The sequence below is a fragment of the Cavia porcellus genome, unplaced genomic scaffold, assembly GCF_034190915.1.
Source record: "Cavia porcellus strain 051 isolate PalLab524CR breed Dunkin Hartley unplaced genomic scaffold, mCavPor4.1 scaffold_49, whole genome shotgun sequence".
NCBI classification, from domain to species: domain Eukaryota; kingdom Metazoa; phylum Chordata; class Mammalia; order Rodentia; family Caviidae; genus Cavia; species Cavia porcellus.
The window spans coordinates 2,909,842-2,929,104 of record NW_026947532.1 but is presented as its reverse complement, the minus strand read 5'-3'; the positions used below and the strand labels follow the sequence as shown (position 1 = coordinate 2,929,104).

Genomic DNA, 19,263 nt, shown 5'->3' with positions numbered 1-19,263 from the left:
CATAGAGCGTTAACTCTAGACTACTTACATTAAACTCTTCCAGTGCCAGAACGCTGAAAGTTAGCCTCAGCTCTCATACCCCGAGTCACTCTAGCACCATTTCCGCCCGGCTCCCAGACGCCTCTTACCTTGAGACATTTCAGCAGAGAAGGCAGAAGAGGCGCCTGAGAGAGCTTGTGCTTCCATGACGGCTGCCGCCTCACGACGTGGCCCAGCAACAAGAGGATGGACAATCGGGTGGCGGCTTTGCCCACGTACTCATTGATTTTGTCCAAAAGGTGCTGAAAATGTGAAAGAACAGGAGAAAGCCTCACATCGATTTTCAAAGCCGTACCAGCAGACGAGACAGGACTGTCCTGCTTCACCAAGAGAACCACCAGTGTGCAGCTCATGAAAAACGACGCTCGTCACACAAGCTGCAGGTGGAGAGCGGGGATGTGACACACACACGCCCTCGCAGCCTCTCCACTTGTGCCACAACCACTGACCCAGATGTGAAGCTGTGAGGGAGCCTGCTGGAAGCCATTTACCGCATCACCTTCCCAGCGTGCATGCTCTGGCCCCAACACAAATCAGGCAGTAGCGCAAGTTACAATTTATCCCAGAGCACAGAGGGGAAAAGAGTATTTTTTTGTAAAAGGGGCACAGTGGCAAGGTCTTGAATCCCTAGTGAAGGTGCCTGAATACATGCACCCAAGACTTGCTAGCTGCAGTTACACCACTCTGCAGTTACACACAGCTGCAGTTACCACAAACGAAAATAAAGATGAGGGGGACAGAAAGGAGCCATGTGGGTGTCTGGTGCCAGGAGGCAGAACTCACGTCACCTACCTGAACACAAGGATTTCCCCACACTGGTACAAGTCTGAAAAGCTGACTCAGTGTGGGCCTAAAGATGAGGTGCCCAAGGGCCAAGACATCACTGTGCAATTCATAGTGTTGGGACCAGAAAATTTCTTTAAATAGCAAGACTGTTTAAAACCTCTGAACACAGCTGGAAATGCAAGTTTTCTTACATGTAACGTGGGCAAGGTGTTACACATGGCTCTCAGAAGTCAGGAGTAGCTCTGGACAACCCCGAGATAGGCCTACATCCTCCATCACCTGACGCCTGCAGGGCGTATCAGATGCCCACTGCCCATCAGAAGTTACCTTGTCGTGTGGCTCTTGCAAGGTAGTCAGGATGTGCAACACCGGCTGGGAGCTGGTTTCCAGGTAATAGTCCACCAACGTGTTCACGAGCATAGGCCCTCGGTCTAAACGCAGAGAAGAGTGGTTCACTCCCTTATCTCCCCCTGCACTACCCTCGCATGACAAACTCCAGCACCCCATCACATGTTACCCGAAGCTTCAATGGCATCATGTTTCTCCCAAGTAGCTTCAGGGTGGACAGTAATCCTGGTGCACGCGCCTAGCCATCCACACACACACAAATGCACATCACTTCTGAGCTGTAAAAATACCCACGCCTACTGTTACAGATGAAGGGTATGTAACAGCGTACCAAAGTGCAAAGCCGGAAAGCATAAGGCCCAAAGCACAGTTCAAATGGGAAGAGGAACTGGGGAGCAGGGACGGGGAAGGAAGAAAGGAAAGGAAGTGAGAGAAAAAGGAAAAAATGGGAACAGGGCTTCGGTAACTAAGGAGGGGCAGACGTGCTGAAGAGAGGCGGGGACAGGAAAACAAAAAATCCAGCTCTACCAGGTATAGGTGAGAATTCCAGGGTGAGCGTGATTGTCATGTACATCTAACATGCACCAATAAACTTAACTGAAAAAGATAAATGCAAAGGAACAAAGTGGAAATCCCCCTGCCAGCGCGGCCCAGCCACTCCCGAGATGAGCGCCCGCAGTGTGGAAAGCGTCCTCCCATACTCTCCCTGCTGCATCGCCCCTCACCAGCCCACTCTTCCACTTCACTAGCAGAGTGTGAGACACCTCCCGGCAGCGCCACAGGCTCAGCTGAACCCCTCACCCACAAAAGGATACTGGGGTGCTCCAGTTTTTCTCTATATCTCATCTGAGGCTAGGATGAGATGGCAATTCTAAGTGGCCAAATAACTTTTAACTGCACGGCAATTAAAACCAACTGAACACCAGCGTATACTCGTGCTAACAGCGCTGTCTTTCACACTGTGTCACTAAGCTGGAAATGTGGAAAGTAAAACAGGGGTTCCACCTAAAACCGCGCTTTTTTGGAGAGAGGCTGACCACTCTCCATACTAAAAACCACAGTGATTTCCAGCAATCATAACAGGTCTGAAATAATGTCTGAATTTTTTCTTTAAATTCTGTGGAGTGGCTGGGGTTTTAGCTCAGTGGCACAAGTGCCTGCCTGGTAGGCGTGAGGTCCTGAATTCAATCCCCACTAACAAAAATAAATTCTGTGGAGAAAGCTAGTGAGGCAGGATGAAACAAAACTGGCATAAACTCTGAATCTGGTTCATGGGGTCCCCTGTAAGTCTCCGCCCTCTGTGTGTATTTATTTCCTTAACTAAAGGTTTAAAACACATGCAGCGTGAACCCCCAACACGTCCTCTCTCCTGGTGGTTTAAAATACTCTTCAGAAGACAGACACTAACATTTGCCAGCAGGGTTCTAGCTGGCTCTAGATCCGTCTCTTCCCGTGAGCAGACAAGCTGAAAGAATTCTCCCAGGCTTACCGGAGTTGAGGTTCTCTTTAAAGACAGCTGTCACATCGTTCCGCACACCCAGCGTGGGCGAATCCAGCATGGAGAGCAGTTCCCCAACGTTTGTGGGCTGGGCCATCCTCTCTCGCCCCTGTGCTGTGCTGGCTCCAGGACGTGCATTAAAAGCTCCGCCAGCTCTTCATCAGGGCCACTACCAGACTGTGTAATAGGAAGACGATGGTGCAGTCAATGGCTCTCTTCCTCTACACAACAAACGAACGTGATGGCGCAGGCCTGTACTCCCTGCACTCTGGGAGGATACAGCAGGAGCGCTGTGAGTGTGAGCTCAGGTGGGGCAGCTCAGTGCAAAGGCCCAGGGCCCTGTCCCACCCACAGTAAGTAAATAAACCTGTAAGGCAGACCAGTGGATGTACGCAACACGGTGAGACACCTGGGGACAACTGATGGCAAAGACACAGCATGGGAACAATGCCATTTATTTATGAAGCAAGGGAGAGGAAACTCCAACGCTGTCCCCATTTAAAACCGGTCACCACAGCCACTCGGCACCAAGTTCTACTCCTACTTCTGACTCTACCCCTCAACCTGGGGTTCCAGTGAGTGTTTTTGCTTCAAACCACTGATTAAAATAACTCTAAGTGTATTTTCTTCATCACAATCCCACTAATGTCTGAAAGTTAGAACACCTGGCTAGCCCACCATCCGCTAAGTCCCAATACTGGTGTGACCCAGGGATGAGTTGTTCAGGGCACACACTCTTCCTCTTAGACATCTGTCACGCCCCACAGGCTGCTGGCTTTAGGAAGCAGCCATGGACGGGAGCCAGCAGAGCGAACCTTGCGACCATCAGCTCCTCTCAGCGGTACAGCAGCTGACTGGTCTGTATGTACAGCCCCAGCTCACCCCACAGGTGTCACTGTGCACAGCCATGATTTTCCCCCCTTGGTCTCGAAAGCTGTATGTTTAAATCAGGAAATAACAGCTACCATTCACAAGACTGGCGCTCCGACTGTCAATGCGCCTCCCCCTTACAGCACCACCTTGTGGTCTGCACTGCCATCCGTGGTGTACGGAGGTTGGCAAACCAAGGGCCAGCCCTTTGCTCTGGATCACAGAGCGAGCCAGAGACAACAGGGGGATGTCCACGCGGAATCTAGTTCTGCTAACTCCCAAGCCCAAAGCCTGTGAGTGCAACGTGAGCTGACCTGTGACTCTGATCACTACAGAAAATGCTGTGAGCTAAGAAGGTGTCGGCCTTCCCTTCGCCCCGGTGAAGTCTCGGGCCAGTGACTATGCATATCACTTATCCCCACGTTAAAACACACTCCTGCTTGGCTAAAGTAGTTCTTGAGCTTTAGTATGCAAGAGTGTCACTGGGAATTCCTGTTAGAAACACAGTTTCCGGGTCCACTCCAAAACTCAACTCGGGGCTCAGGCCTTTCCCCCTAGGACTGAGACTGAGCCCAGGGCCTTTGCACTGACCTACATCTGCAGCATTTTCTTTTGAGATAGGGTCTTCCTAAGGTACTAAGCTGCCTAGGCTAGGCTCAAACTTGCCACCCTCTTCCCTCAGCCTCCCAGAGTGCTGTGGCCTGCTGGATGGCCTCTATACCTCAGTAAGAAGTCCATGTGGTTCTTCAATGGGTGACATGCAGGCTCTCTGAGAGACACCGTGCTAAAGGGAAGTCTAGCTAAAGAGGCATGCTTCTGTGCAAACACAGAATTAGTGGCGATCTAAGAACTGCCAGGTGCTAGCTCCCGGGGCTCTCATGGAACTACACCTGGTGGCGTTCACCAATTTAGCTGCTTCTGAGTCAGAGATTTGTGAGTCAGAAAAATCATCTAAAATGTTTAAATGCATTTTTGATAGCAAATCGTACTAGGAATTGCTGGATCCTACTTGGAAATAAAATCTTACAAGTAAATCCAACAGAAATCAGTTTCAAAGGACTCAGAAGTGTGGGGTCACAACTGTAAGAGTCTACATGAAATCAGAACAGAAACCAACTGCATGGCACCGCGAGTTGTACTAAGCCTGTAAATGAATGCCACCTGTCAGGTGCATGCTCACTGTGGGGATGACAAGGGTGCAAAGCACTCAGCACGGCACTCCTGACTCCCACAGTGGATCACAGGGAAAATTAGTGAAGCTCTGGCCACATTCTCAGGACAGCTTTCCAAGACTATGTGTCTCCAGCTAATCTATTTCCTCTCCAGGCAAATCACAAATGGTTCTCAATTAGTGAGCAAGAACCCAGTCCACAGATGTTTGCTTGTGTATATTCCAATAAATCATCACCTCCCTGCCTTCGGTCTAGCAAGGCAGTAATAGAGAGGCCCGGCCTCCACACACAGCCGCCCCACAGCCCGGAGCCCAGGAACTCTGTCTGACACAGAGACGGTGCCCACCCCGCCCACGGGGCAATGGTCAGGGCTGAGCGGTTTGGACTACAGAGCCTGCTTTTCAGTTTATAAATGCAATTTAGGTGCAAAGTCTGGCTTCTGGCACCTACTCCTTCCAAACTGTTTATAAAAGCAAAACTAAAATGGTATCCAAAAACACATTGTAGTATTTTTGGCAATAACTTTTCCCAGTGTTTCTAAAATTCTACTTTGTAACCATGCTAGTAATCCTCAGGAAATACATAACTCTCAGCCTTCAGGAGATTCTCCACATAAGACACTGCCACCTAAAAAGTACTCCTTGGAGTTACGCAGCTGTGGGACCTGTTCACACTGACCACCCTCCCTCTTCAACCTCGGTCCAGGACTTCAGGGTCACCAGGTCCTCGGCAGGGAGGACAAGTGTAAGATGTACAGTGGTGCCAGCAGAAGAGCGGCCAGAGCTCAGAATGCGCACGGAGGGCAGGCAACAGCCCGCCTGGTCTCGGGTGGCGGGGACTGAGACGGACTCGCGTGAAACCCGCCTTCAGCCTGTGGGGGTAAGGGCTACATGCACGGCCGTGACAGCTCTGATATGAAAGCAGCAGCCCGCCACAGGAAAGAGCGCGGACAGGCACTGCTGTGCCGCACACTAAGCTACACTCCACTTTATCTGTTAGTATCTGTGGGCTGCAGGTCAGTGCACAGAGGACACTATCAAGGAGACCTTGTGGCCTTCGACACCCACACACTCCCATTCCAAAACCTGCTGCTCTGCCAGCCTTCCGGGTCTCCATGAAAGACATACTCCCAGTTGGGTGGTGCATGCCGGTAATCCCAGCGTTCAGGAAGCTGATGAGTCTGGGCCAGCTTAGGCCGCAAAATCAGTTCAAGGACAGCCTGACCCAATGAGACCTTGTCTCAAAAATAAGTAAGTTTTTTGTTTGTTTTTTGGGGGCAGTTGGTACTAGGGATCAAACTCACAACCTTGCACTTGCCAGGCAGGTGCTATACCACTGAGCTATATTCCTAGTCCCAAATAATTTAAAGAAGAAATAAAAAGGACTGTCATGGGTCTAAAGTAAATGTTTAGGTGACACTCTAGCCCCCAGCAAACCCACTCACTTTGTGTCTCCTGGCACCCACCCAGGCTGACCCCTCAGCAATTTCCTCCAGGAGCGGACAGCAGGGGCTCCTCACTCTCGCTGCCACACTGGCACACTCTTAAACTCAGGTACCGAAGGACCACAGAGCCTACGAACCCCAGAAATCGGTATGCCCCACCCCCATTTAAGATTCACTAAGAGGCAAACTCAGGAGCGGTCTGCGAGGCCCCCAGGATCCACCAGATAGCTCCTCCTCAGCCTCCTGCCGCCTCACTGCCCACCTCTGGCCCTGTCTTCTCAAAGTCAGGGAAGCTGGCCCCACCCAGGGCTGCCACCCTGGCTGTTCCCTATGCCTGGAACGGTCTTCTCACGCATCCTTACAGACTGATTGTCTCTTCTAGGTCTGGCCAAAAAGTCACCATCCCCGAGGGGCCTCCCCAACACCTGATCAAAAGCGTGGCACGGGCAGGTTTCAGACACCTTCTCTCAACACTAGCTCCCTCTAAGCATGAAGACACACGAGCAGAGTCCGCACCCTCCAGCTGGCCACCATGTTACACCACGGAGGACATGCAGCACCTCAACAGGCACGAAAAGCAGTGTTAGCACTCTGTTTCGGTCTCTAGACTCAGCCAATGCCTGACGTTCAGCTCTGGCCTGGGTCTGCAGAGAGTCTGCAGACTGAACTGTCTGTCACCTGCTCACTCAGCAGCACCTCTGGCCTCTGCCACCACAGGACCTCGTGTGTGTGTGTGTGTGTGTGTGTGTGCACATGCGCGCAGCATACACACAGTAACTGTATGTTCACGTTGCTACCGTTGCACCTGTCTACAAAGCATCAGTAATGTGGAGGAAGAACATTATTTAGGACACCTAACAGGAAGTCAACCTTTGAAAATTTGCTTTGAGGAGAGGTAAAACATTCTAGATGAATATTCAGGTCCTGTGACTCATAAATTGGGATTCTAACATGCTAAATCTAAAATGCGTATTATGAAAGTAAAAATGTCAGTTAACTGTGTAATTTTTATGTTCAAAACAACTAACCCTTTAAATAACTAAATATATTAATGTAACTGTTTCAAGTAATTTAGCTACACAGCCTTCCAGGTTAGTGTTTGTAACAATTTAACTGCACTATGTAACAGAAACTAAATAACATTCTAGTTCTAACCTGTGCAGAGCTGCTCTGCAGTATTTATTACAAACAAAGTAACATTTAAGAACTACATTTAAACTGCAGTCTTTCCAGAAAAAGTCACATCTGGGAGTCCTTTACATTTTGTGAGAATGAATTTAAAATAAGATGTCAACCGTTTCTCTTCAATTTATGTATGAATAAAATACATAAAAACCCATAACTATAATAAACAATACTCATAAACCAGTAAACAATATCCTTTAAACCAACCATAAAGAATATTAAAAAGGCTAGCTAGGCGTGGTGGCACAGGCCTGTAACCTCAGTCCTCAAGAGGCTGAGGCAGGAGGTTTGTCACAAATTTAAGACCAACCTGGGCTACATATTGAGTTCAAGACAGGTCTGAACTATATGGTGAGACCCTGTCCCAAAAATCAAAATTTAAATCAAATAAAATACAGTAGGGGTGTAACTTACCAGTAGAGCTTGTGCTTAGTACCTATGTGACCCTGGGTTCTATCGCCATCGGGGTGGGGTGGAATGGGGTAGAGGGTCTGAGTAAAATAAAACCATAATAACACAAGAGAATTGTAAAGACCCAAAGTAATCAATGTTAAGGAAAAAATGAAATGGTTACATTTTGTATTCACCCATCAAATTCCAAAATAGACTTCACAGAAATGTTTCACTGCAATTTCTTACAGTTTTGAGTCTATGGAGGTGAACCTTTTACCAAAAGCTCACCAAGGCCTTTGCTCTAAATGTCGGCAAGGCAGAGTACTTAAGAGGCAGGCATCTGGAGGGCCTGGGGAAACAGATCTCAGGTATAAGATGCTTCTACAAAACCACCTACTGCAAACTTCCCTAATGCTGCTTTGGTGGACCATGGGACTAGGTGTACCAGCTAAAGAGAGAATCACACAAACTAACACAGTGACCACTGGACAATCCAGCAGCTAACAGTGTTCACAAAGCACTTTTACTGGAAAAAAACCCTGGAAAATCAGTTTTAAAATCTGATTATTAAAATGTAACAAAAGCTGGGCATGGTGGCACATACCTGCAATTCTAGTACTCAGCAGGCTGAGGCAGGAGGATCTCCTGTGAGTCTGAGGTCAACCTGGGGCTAAATAGTAAATTCAGCGCAACCTGAACTACATAGAAAGGCCCTGTCTCAAAGCAAAACAATAAATAAATAAAATAGAACCCAATCTAACCACAGAAAATGCTTAGCAAAATTTGAGATTTATTTTTATATCCTGGAATTTACATGCAACTGAGCATCAATGATCTGAACATTTGACCAGAAGTCCATATTCTCTGGACTTCTAAAAGGGATGAGATAAAGTACACATTAAAAAATTAAAAATGGGGGCTGGGGATTTAGCTCAGCGGCATAAGCGCCTGCCTTGCAAGCAGGCAGTCGTGAGTTCAATCCCCGGTACTGACAAAAAGGAAAAAGACAAAAAAAAAAAAAAAAAAAAATTTAAAAATGAAAACTCTAATTTAGAAAGCCTCCCTCCATTTATGAGAACAATATTTTTACCATCTACATCATTTATGATCTGTATTTTTTGTTTACGAACCAACATGGATCTTTAAGGCAAAAATTCTGACCTTATCTTCTATACTTCCCCGACACAGGTAAGAAACACAGAGGATAAAAAACTATCACTGAGCCAGGAGATGACACAACAGCTGGAACACATGGACAGCAGACCAAATGCCTCCCACCTTCCCTGCACACCTGCTCTACACACATGCAGTCTTGCTGGTAAACTCAAAATGATAGCTCACTGCTCAGTCAGTTCGCAGAGACCAAATTCAAATCTATGAAATGTCAAAGCCTCAATGTTTATGAAGGTTATATTCTGGGACTCTGCGTCTTTCAATCTCTAAAGCTTCCTAAAGTATGTAATTTAGCCCCCGCACTAACAGAAACAGCTAATAAATACAGGCACAGTAAGATGTAAATACTCCTGGTTAGGGTGTGGGTTCTTCACCCAAGACGGATGGAAAAATTAGCTGAATGCCAGGCCCCGATCCAGAGCAGGTTAGCAGGCAGAGGCCAGCATCAGATGGTTTTGTTTGTAGGAGCCCAAGTGACTACCCAGACCCAGGCAGGACTGAGAACCTTACCTAGTTCCCACACCCTAATTTAATCAGGGGGAACACGGCTTTGCTGTCACGTGTAACCAACCTGCATCACAGGTCCACAGGTACTGGCCAGTGAGCCAAGGAAGACCTTCAAGCCCTAGGGGAAAGGGCCACGCCAAAAGCACGGCCCTGAAGACAAGAAGTGCCGTGGACACTGTGCAGCAGGGCCAGCAGTTCCACCCATCTGTCTGGACGTTTCAGAGAAGCTGCAGACCTTCAGTCCCTGCCATGGGAAACATTACAGCAAGGAGGTTCCCTCCGCCTTTCTCCGCCCATGGGACTTCAAGTAGAGTGTACCTACCTGTTCCGGGGGTAACTGGAACTTCAGTTTCCAGTGTCCTCAACCTGGTGTCTCTCATGGTCCCTGCAGGGAAACACACACGTAAGTAGGCATGCACATGACAGTCGCACAACAGACTAAAACTCACTGTGTGCCAGAAGGTAGTGAGGCAAGCCCTCTGGCTGGGGCACTAGGGGGGTGCAGCAGGCACGAGCCTCTCCTAGCCTCGTTTCCCAATGCCCAGTGACTGAAATTAGGTTTTGCTGAACTTGTGATCTCTGCCTTTTGTTAGCTGTCAGTTATCAAGGAATGGGCTCTAGAACAAGGTCTGAGGCAAACTCCACCCTCTGCCCCTGTTTAGCTGTGTCACTTTGAGCAATTTATCTTGTCTCTAAGGTCTGACCTTGGGCCACCTCACCTTCTGGTCAAGTGAGCACAGGCTCAATCTCCAGAGGCTGGGTGGGGACGGGTAAGTCCAGCAGGGCCATCCCAGCGCCAGGCTTGCTCCTTCCCTGTGGCCCTGCCTGAGGACCCTTTCAGTCTCTGCATGCCATAGCTGTGTCTGAGAGACGCCACACTGCTCCCCTAAACCAGCTCCCCGTCCTTGAAGTCTTTGTATAGCATGCTGCCCTAGGCCTGTTCTCCCCTCCCACTTCCAGGCCCACACGGGGTCAGACCCTGAACAGATCCCGGAGGCCTGTACCCCTCCGTGTCACTTCATCACTGCCCAGCTAAGAAGTGTAACTCATCCCTGAACACGTGCATCTCCCTCACTGGAAGCCTCAGGGAGAAGGGCCCACTTTACTAGGTCCTCTGTCTCCAGCAGCCACAGAGACCACACTTGCTGGCCAAATGCTCAGCAGGGACAATATTTCCAATTCTGCTTCCATGCAGCACTAAGGCCAATGCTTCTACACGATAAGCATAAAGTCTGCAAACAGCCATTTCTAGATTTTCTTCCCCCTTATTCCCTTCTGTCCAAATTACCCAGTCACCCATAGTATGAGTATACATAAACACATTCCGTCTTGCTTTTAAAATGCAGGCCTTCAAACAGTGTTTAGGTACTACCTGATCACAGATTCTAAGGACAAAGGTCTTTGGGTTGGGGTACCCTGCCTGTCTTGGTCCTGAAAACACAGCGGGGTCCCTAAGAGTACATCCCATCCTTTGACAGCCCCTCCTGGAAGCACAGATGGCAGGCAGCTGGGCGCATACACTCTAAGCACCTGGTTACACCCAGCTCCTAGGGTCAAGCTTGGAAACACACAGCTGCGGTCCCAGGTGAGCAAGATTGGGCAGTTCTCACACAGCCTCTTGCTCCAGATCATAGAGCACAAGGAACACATTCAGGGCACCCACACCAGAGGTCCTCAGCGGCCCTCCGAGTGTGTGAGCAGTGTCTTGGGCCAAACTCTGCAGCCAGAGCCACTGCCTGGCCGCCCGCTTCACCAGGTCAGTGCTGGGCTGGGTAGAGGGGGCCATGTCTTCAGAACTCTAAAAGCAGGATTAAGCTGGCATCATTCACATTCTTTATTCTTAAGTCATAGATTCTCTTGTCATCTTCTAGCCTTTGTATTGTTTACTCCTTGTTTCCTTGTTATTTTTAAGAAGTTTTTCCTTCATTACAAATGTGTCCTCCAGTTCAGATAATCTATCCTTACTTTCTCACTTTATAAACACTGTACGCACAGGCTGCATTAAATTCACTAAAGTTTTATTTTCTTCAGAATTAACATTAGTTTACTATAACATTTTTATATTGTAAACTTTTTTATAATAACACTTAGCTTAAAGCAGTCATGCTTTCTCTTGCAATTGATCCCAGTTGAGCTTTTACCTGAAAATAGGAGTATCTAAGGCCAGGGTGAGATGATGGTACCCCAAGATGGGATCTTGTAGCCTGCACACCCAACATCACTGTCTTAAGACAAAGGTACTGCCCACAGGAAATCACCAGTGGTTTCTGTCCACTGAACAATGTTAAAACTTCAGCACTTTGCTAAAAAAGGACAATGAGACTCTCTCAGCATCAGTTTTCCAAGATATGTCAAACAGATACAGTTATTTGTACTTCTAAATGTTCATTACTTGGAAGGCTGAGGCAGAAGGATTGCCGTGAGCTCAAAGCCAGCCTGAGCTACACAGAGTTTTCAAGGCTAGCCCCAACTACTTACCAACAGTCTGCTCAAAAAACAAACCAAAACCAGGTGAAGTGATTCACTTACTTAACTCCTGCCTTTCAGGTACCCGACCTTCAGATCAGCACAGCGGGAGGAGCAAACAGCCATGAGGGGCACCGATAGAAACGGACAGATGGCAACAGCAGGTTCACCTTATCTTCAAACACAAGCGAAGAAAGGAAAACCGCCCAACCAAGACTTTTCCTTCTTTGATATCTGGCCCAAAAGCTGTGTTCTCATCTGCAAGCAACACTGTCACTGCACTAGGCCAAGCAGTGTTTCTGAACAGAAACAGAGTGGATCTAAGGGAGACAGGGCACTGGGATTACAGGAAGCCAGATCTCTGACTTACTGTCACAGCTCATCTCTGGGTGTTTACAGTGTGCAGCCCACACGCCTGGGAACCACATAGGACCTCTGCAGAACTGCCATGCAGTGCTGTGGTTAAGCAGGACCTGCACCATGCTTTCCCCAAATCCTTGCCCTGCTCAAGATGTGCCATGATCTTCAAGAAGTTTAAGAACTAAACACATGTTTACCAAACACTGCAGGAGCAGTGGGTGCCTAAAATGCCTTTATCAAGTATTTTAAATAAAATTATCAGCTGACTATTCATACTTTCGGAAAATCAGTGCTGTGATGACAGTCTAGACACTGACCGTAGGCCTTCTCCAGGCTGTAACTCACAGAAAACAGACAACAGCATATCAAATCAGCCAAGATGACTCTGTATACAGCCGCTACAATGGGTATGAGTGAAGGCAGATGTGTCTTCGCTGTAACTTGGTTCTACATTGAAGTTGTTATGTACAAAAATCCAAACCAGCTATGTTGGCACTCTCAGACAACTGGAAAGCCGAGGCAGGGGGAGCACTTAAATAATCCACGGAAACATGGTGAGACCGACTGCAAAATAATGTAAACATCAGCCAGGTACGGTGGTATATACCTATGATCCCAGAACTCAGGAGGCTGAGGCAGGAGGACCATTATGAGTTTGAAGCCAGACTGAACTACATAGCAAGACCATGACTCAAAACAAAAACAAACCAGTGTTCAGACACAGGTCCAGGCACTGATGGACTACTTCATTATCAGGTACAGTCTAGATAAAGCAGAAATCTTACTGTGCTACATTACTATTCAGCTCAAGAATTCTCAGGTGATTTCTTAGAATAATACTCTATCAAGTGAATCAAGTTATCTTCAGCACAAATGCATCTAAAAGGAGTAAGACACTCGCTCCAATTCTCTCTTCCTATGAATACACAGAGAAGTGAAAAGGGGTAGGAGACCATATGCCCAGGGAGAGCAGCTGGGGGCCAGAGCTGCCAAGACGTGCTTTCCCATGCTCCCAGTCACACAGGCTGGGGCAAGAGCACTTCTCCGACTCCTCCCGTTGTTCTGCACTGACATTGGCGCCCTTGGGGGCCTTGGCTGACAGTCCACCAGAGCGCGCATCCCATTCCAAAGGTGCCAAGTCCTCCAGCACCACGCACGCAGGGTCAGGGCTTGATTTTGGTAAAGTGTGTCTCTTCTACAAATCATGCTCCTGTTTTGGCTTTTTTATTAACAAGGGCAAAATTATTTACCAAGACAATACAAGTCAAACAGATACCATGTATGTTTCAGAAAGTCACCATACAGACCTCCCCAAAGAGAAAAATGACCAAACCAGATTTCTGTAAGTTTTAAGTTTCTAGGCCCCAAACAGAAATACTCTAGGGTAGAAAGCTGGTGGAACAACAGCTCAAGAGGTGGTCCTTGCATCCCCAGGACAGCAACATCAGTGACCAGGAATTCTTACAAATGTAAACTCTTGGACTTTCCTGGAGATGGCTGAATGGAAAAACTGGGGCCTTTGATTCTGATGCCCAGCCAAGGTTAAGAACCATGGTCTAAGAAGAGGGAGAAAGGCAGGAAATATTCATTCATATCTGGTGTGAGGCACAAAAGGGAAAAAACAAAACAGACAAACCTTGGAAAAACCTAATGAAATTCTGCCAGGTCCTGAAGGTGGTAGCAAACTGAATGCCAAGCCTGGCAAGAACTCAGCAGGTGACACATCAGTGTCCTTTCGTTCTAGATGTTTTTAATGTGGCACCTGAGGTTGCATTTCCAGTAAAGGATAATCTTCCAATGCAAAGGTTTAATAGAACGATTTGTGACACAAACAGTACATAAGTCCACCTTGAAAACACGTGGGCCTTTCCGACCCATGGGTTTATCTTTTAAAAAGTGTTTTTAATAAAACTGAAGTCCAATTTTGAGAACAGCAATCCATCTAAAATGATTGATGGCCTTTAAACTGGTCCATGAAGTCCCTGAAACTATATCCAGAATTTCTATCTGTACCCACGTTTTGGTGGTGATGGAAGGTTAACAGGTAGAGAAAGGGACACTGGTACCCAGAATCTCACAGATTTTAAAGGGGAACTCAGGTCCCCCGAAAAGTTAAAACCCTCTGGCCTGTGAGTTAATTTAGGAAACTGGCTGATAAGCCGGTTTATCACAGTGCAAAATTAAATGTTTGGGTTCCAGAGTCAACCCCAGTTCACATCCTGGCTCACCCACTGAATGAGCCACCTTGGGCGACTTATTTCAGGTCCCTGAGCCTCGGTGTCCTTTCCTATCCTGCTCCTTAAGGCTGCAGGAGGAGTAGACAGGATTCAATGTGCAAAATACTTAGCACAGTGCCTGGCACTTAGGTCAGCACTCAGTGCAAGCTGCCATAGCAGCCCTGGCACTAAGGAGAACGCACTGTGAGCATGCAATGCCCGGCACTGCCCACGGCACAGCTGGCACGTGAAACAGACAAACATTCTACAACTTCCAGCAGGTGCTCTTCCAGGACTGTCGCCGGGCTCCGGAAGACGGAAAGAGCACAATTCTAGGGACACAATCCTAGGGACGGGAAGGGGACCACACCTGTTCTTCCTGTCACTCCCTCCGGTGCTTTCTGTCAATCAACCAGCAACTAGGCAAGGCTGCTGTCCCATTACTGCAACACCTCGAGGCCTTTACTGCTTTATGTTTCCTAAGTGACCTGTGACCTGCAGGCCTTGTTGGGGTCGCAGCTGGGTTTTTAAAGCATACGACTCTTTTAAAACATCTGAACACATTCAACCTGAAACAAGTATTCCTTACCCCTGCTGTTTTCCAACACGCAACAAGTTAGCAACCACAAGAGAAGGGAGGAAAAGGAGATGAGTTCTGAGACCCTAGAGTCTACTCTTCCCCATTAGAACAGACAGAACTACTAAATTTTAGCAACTAAAGGCTTAAAAATGAATTGGAGAAAAAATAATCTCATGTGGCTAGTGTGAGACCTCTTTCAGACCACTTTATATGGAAAAAAATGAGTATTTCACACAAACCAAACTTATTAATGGATGATGAGGTTTAAAAAAATGAATATATTTACATACACATATAAAAGCACACTACAATTTGAGTGCTGGTGAGACATCTTTCAAGACTGCAGCTTCTTACATGACAAACAAAACTAATACATATAAAACTACTCTTTCAGTGATATCTACATAAAAATGCAGCAGTGATGGGGAATTATCTAACAAAATTGTGATTTAAAAGGAAGGCCAAGCATGCTGAAAGTCACCCACTCACTCGATTACTATAAAACCATTAACATTCTGAGCCAAAAGATTTAGTTAAGAAGCCCAGGAGTACTTTAAATTATAAAAATTTAGACTTAAAAATACGCCTAGCTAGTGAGGTTGCATACACCTGTAATCCTACCACTCTAGGAGGCTGAGACAGGCAGATTGCAAGTTCAAGCACATGCTGGACAATTTAGTGAGAACCTGTCCCCCGCTTTGTCCCCAAAATAAAATAAAACCAAAACATAAAAAAGGCTGGAGATGTTCAGTGAAAGCATCCAGGTTTGATTCCCTGATGTGGGGTAGGAGGGGCCCCTTAGGTTTTTTTTTTTTTTTTTTTTTTTTGTCTTTTTGAGACAGGGTCTCTCTATGCAGTTCAGGCTGGCCTTCAGCTCACTTTGTAGCCTAGGCTGTTCTCGAACTCGAGAAGATCCCCAGCCTCCCAAGTGCTGGGATTACAGATGTGAGCCACCACAACTGGCTCTGGGGCCAGTTAGTGTATAACCCAACTCTCTTAAAGATGAAGAAACCAGGTGGAGGAAATTTAAGTGACATGTTAAAGGTCAAAAGCTTTTGTGCCTTTTACAGAGCTTGAAATGGTTAATGCATTGCTGTATTTGGCTCACTGGTATTTAAGAATAGCCAATTAATTCCAGGTGAAACTAATTTTAGTTCATTATGGCACTGGGGGAGGGCAGAAATGAACACACCTGTCTGCTTTACAACTTCAGCGAAAGGCAAAACTCTGTAAGGTCAGTTCAGCTCCAGCTCTGCGCCCAAACCCACCCATCATCACTCCCCACATCAGAGGGCAGAAGCTATTGTCTGCAATGCCTCTGGAATAAACTATAAATTGCAAGAAAACAGCCAAATTGAACTTAAGGCCATTGGTCCCCATCCTGTGTACTTCAGAAATCAAGCTTCCCTAAAATACATCTATAGGGAAAGGGTGAACTCAAACACTGAGTATATAGGTCGCTGTGCGGGAGGTCCTCATGAATGCTCCAGTTTGGGGTCCCTTGTTTCTGGCAATCGTATCATTCTTTAAACATTATATAAACAGCTACATTAGATATGCACCACCAAGACTGCTCCCTTTCATCCAAGCGTGCACAGAAAGTGTCGTATTACAGCACATGGGTACAGCTAGCAGACATTTTTGTTCTATATGCAGTTGGAAAGAGCACAACTGAGGCACAGGGTTATGTATACTCCCTTGCATGAAAACAAGCAAGCAAGTCTCCTTCTCTCCAGTGAGGAATTTAGAAACATACCAAGTGCTTCTGACACCATAAAACGCATGGAGCAAAGAAAACTTACATCATCTGCCCTTTTAGGCATGCAATGGTGAGAGTGTTTTGGATAAGATATTAACTTTATTAAGAGGATATTCTCCATTTATGGCCTCTATAAATACCCCTTAAGTTTACACAAGGTGGTTAGAGGAAGATTCTGCAGCTCCCCTGGGTAACAGCAAAGATCGCTTCACTGTTTCTGAGGCGCCTCATTTGCCTGATGCATGACTGTTAAAGCACATTTCCCTACAAAACCCTAAATCAGTGCTCCCATTTGCATATTCCAGGTTTATTCAGGAATGCATAAGTTGAGAATCACAGGTGGTTGCTCAGTAAATCAAAGGCTCTTGGGAGATTAGGTTGTATAAAGCTTCCTAAAATTTACCACTCCATTTTCCCAGCCTGCTTGAATTCAGGTAACTGCAAGTTGATCCCAAACTTATAAATCAAAGTATCTCAGAAGAATATTACTCTAGTTTAGTACTCTAACAGCCATCTCTCTATAAAATGATAGTGCTACTGGGTCCAAAAAAAGTCCAGCAAGGACTTTAGCAGAATTTTTTTTTCAGTAAATTCACCAATTTTATAAAGGCATCAAATACTTTCCAGCCTAATTCAGACGTTTCCAGGCACAACACTGGAAACAAAAGCAGGAGGCACATAGGCCAAGCGCGGCCCCCCAACTAAACACACACACAGACCTTGACCAAATGATTAATTCGAATCACTGGACGCTAGGCCAGCGTTGGTCAAGTAACACACACGAGGAATCAGGTCTTTGCAGTCAGACCTCAGTTCTAGGGCTGGCTCAGCTTGGGGGGGTGGGGACCTCGGGCAAGTTACCCCAGTTTGTCCCTGCCTCGGTTTCCTCATCTGACAAGCCTGGAGGTGTTAACCAGCGGTTGTGGTTTCCTTTATCCAGGACCAAAGAAATGGTCATCTGCAAAAGCACTTCGCAAGCCTGGCACACATAATTGTCAGCTGCTGTTTCTAGGAGGACCCTATTTTCCCCCTCCCGAGTCTCTTTTGCCCCAAATTCACACGAATGATGCAAAAATTCTTTACAAGGCCACACAAAGAAAGCGCTTTGATTTCTAAAGGCGTCTCGGCTCACAGGCTCTCCGTCCCCTGTCCACCAGTTCCTCAAATGAATGAATGAGCACCTAGAAGCGGTTCTGCAAACAGCCGTCTCTTAAAGAATCAACTCTACGGACTTGAAGATAACTGTGTCTCCCCGTCCATTAAACACCCACAAGTGCAGAGCCCAGCGTCCCGATCGTGCAGATGTCAGCCCTGAACCGAGAGAGGTCCCCGACGCCCGCAGGCAGCCTCCATTCATTCTCCGCAACCCGACCCTGCCCCTCTCCGCGGGTCCCCGGGCCAGCCCCACCCCCAGCCCCTCTCTCCCGGCCAGGGGATCTCTCCCCTGCTCTCCGCATCCCGCCTGACCCTGTCACCCCACGCACGGAGGAGTTGTCGCCAGGGCTCCCCTCACCCCTGCCCTGGGCGCCGAGGCCCGAGAGTGTCGCCGTCCTCTCAGCCAACAAAGGAGCGGCCCAGTGCCGGCCCGGCCCGCCGCCCTTCCCGAGGGACCCGCCAGTCCCCCGCTGGGCCCTACCGGAGCCAGCGCGTTAATAAGAGGGCGAGAAAAGCCCTCCGAAACCCCCTCGCCCAGATCCCCGACCCAGCAAATAAGCCTCTCGCCTCAGCCCCCCGCGGCCTCCCAGGCTGCAGGCGCGCTGCTGCGCCTGCCCCGAGAAGCCCCCATGAAAAGGAGGTGGCGACACCCCCATACTCACCCACCGTCTCCTCCCCCTCAGCTGTTTACCTCACAGTCCCTCCAGCCTACAGGGCGCCGCCATCTTGGACGCACAGCCCCTCCCCCCGTCGTGAAGCGTCCGCGGTCCGCGAAAGCTTCCGCCATGAAAAAGAGTCTCCCGCCGGGCGCCGCCGCCCCCGCGAATCTAAGCAGCGAAAACCGAGCTGCGCGACCTAGCCGGATGTTAACAGGCAGTCCCTCGCATGACGAGAGATGCGGACTGGCTGAGGAAAAACAAAAAAAAACAACCGAGGGAAATTTCTTTGGGGGGGCGGGCGCGGCGGAAGGATTCCAAAAAGGGGGCCGCTGAAAGATCTTGTGACTCCGAAGGAGGCGAAAAGAAGGACCGGCGCGGTGGGAGGAGCCACGCGAGAGCCCGAGGGGCGGGGAGGTCACGTGATGAGTGCCGGGGTGCGCGCCGGGGTGCGCGCCGGGCCGCGGCGTAAACAAGCGGACCCGGGCGGGGTGTGCCGGGAGCGCGCTCGCCTGGACGCCTGAGCTCTTGGTGCTCCGAGTGCTGCGAGGGCTCTCTGGAGCCGTCCTGGGGAGGGAGCTCGGGAGCGATGCAGTTGTGCGGAGCAGACCGAAAAAGGGCCAAGACAGCTCTCTCCTTTACAGAAATCCACTCCC

At 48.2% G+C, this 19,263-nt stretch overlaps 1 protein-coding gene across 4 annotated transcripts in view; it reads right to left on the bottom strand.

The window, feature by feature from the left end:
- The window catches only part of Tsc1 (TSC complex subunit 1), a 47,522-nt gene extending 28,646 nt beyond the window's left edge, over positions 1-18,876 (bottom strand). Inside the window, exons 1-5 of one of the 4 annotated variants that reach the window (XM_003470779.5) lie at positions 18,614-18,876; positions 9,738-9,800; positions 2,663-2,848; positions 1,153-1,256; positions 129-281 (exon numbers count right to left, since the gene is read on the bottom strand). In XM_003470779.5, coding sequence (XP_003470827.2) covers positions 129-281; positions 1,153-1,256; positions 2,663-2,768 — 363 coding nt within the window. In that variant the 5' untranslated portion in view covers positions 2,769-2,848; positions 9,738-9,800; positions 18,614-18,876. Of the gene's footprint in view, positions 1-128; positions 282-1,152; positions 1,257-2,662; positions 2,849-9,737; positions 9,801-10,134; positions 10,159-18,613 lie in introns of those variants that run through there. The other 3 variants (XM_023565415.2, XM_005003941.4, XM_005003942.4) reach the window with 3 other exon arrangements.
- Between the last annotated feature and the right edge of the window lie 387 nt (positions 18,877-19,263).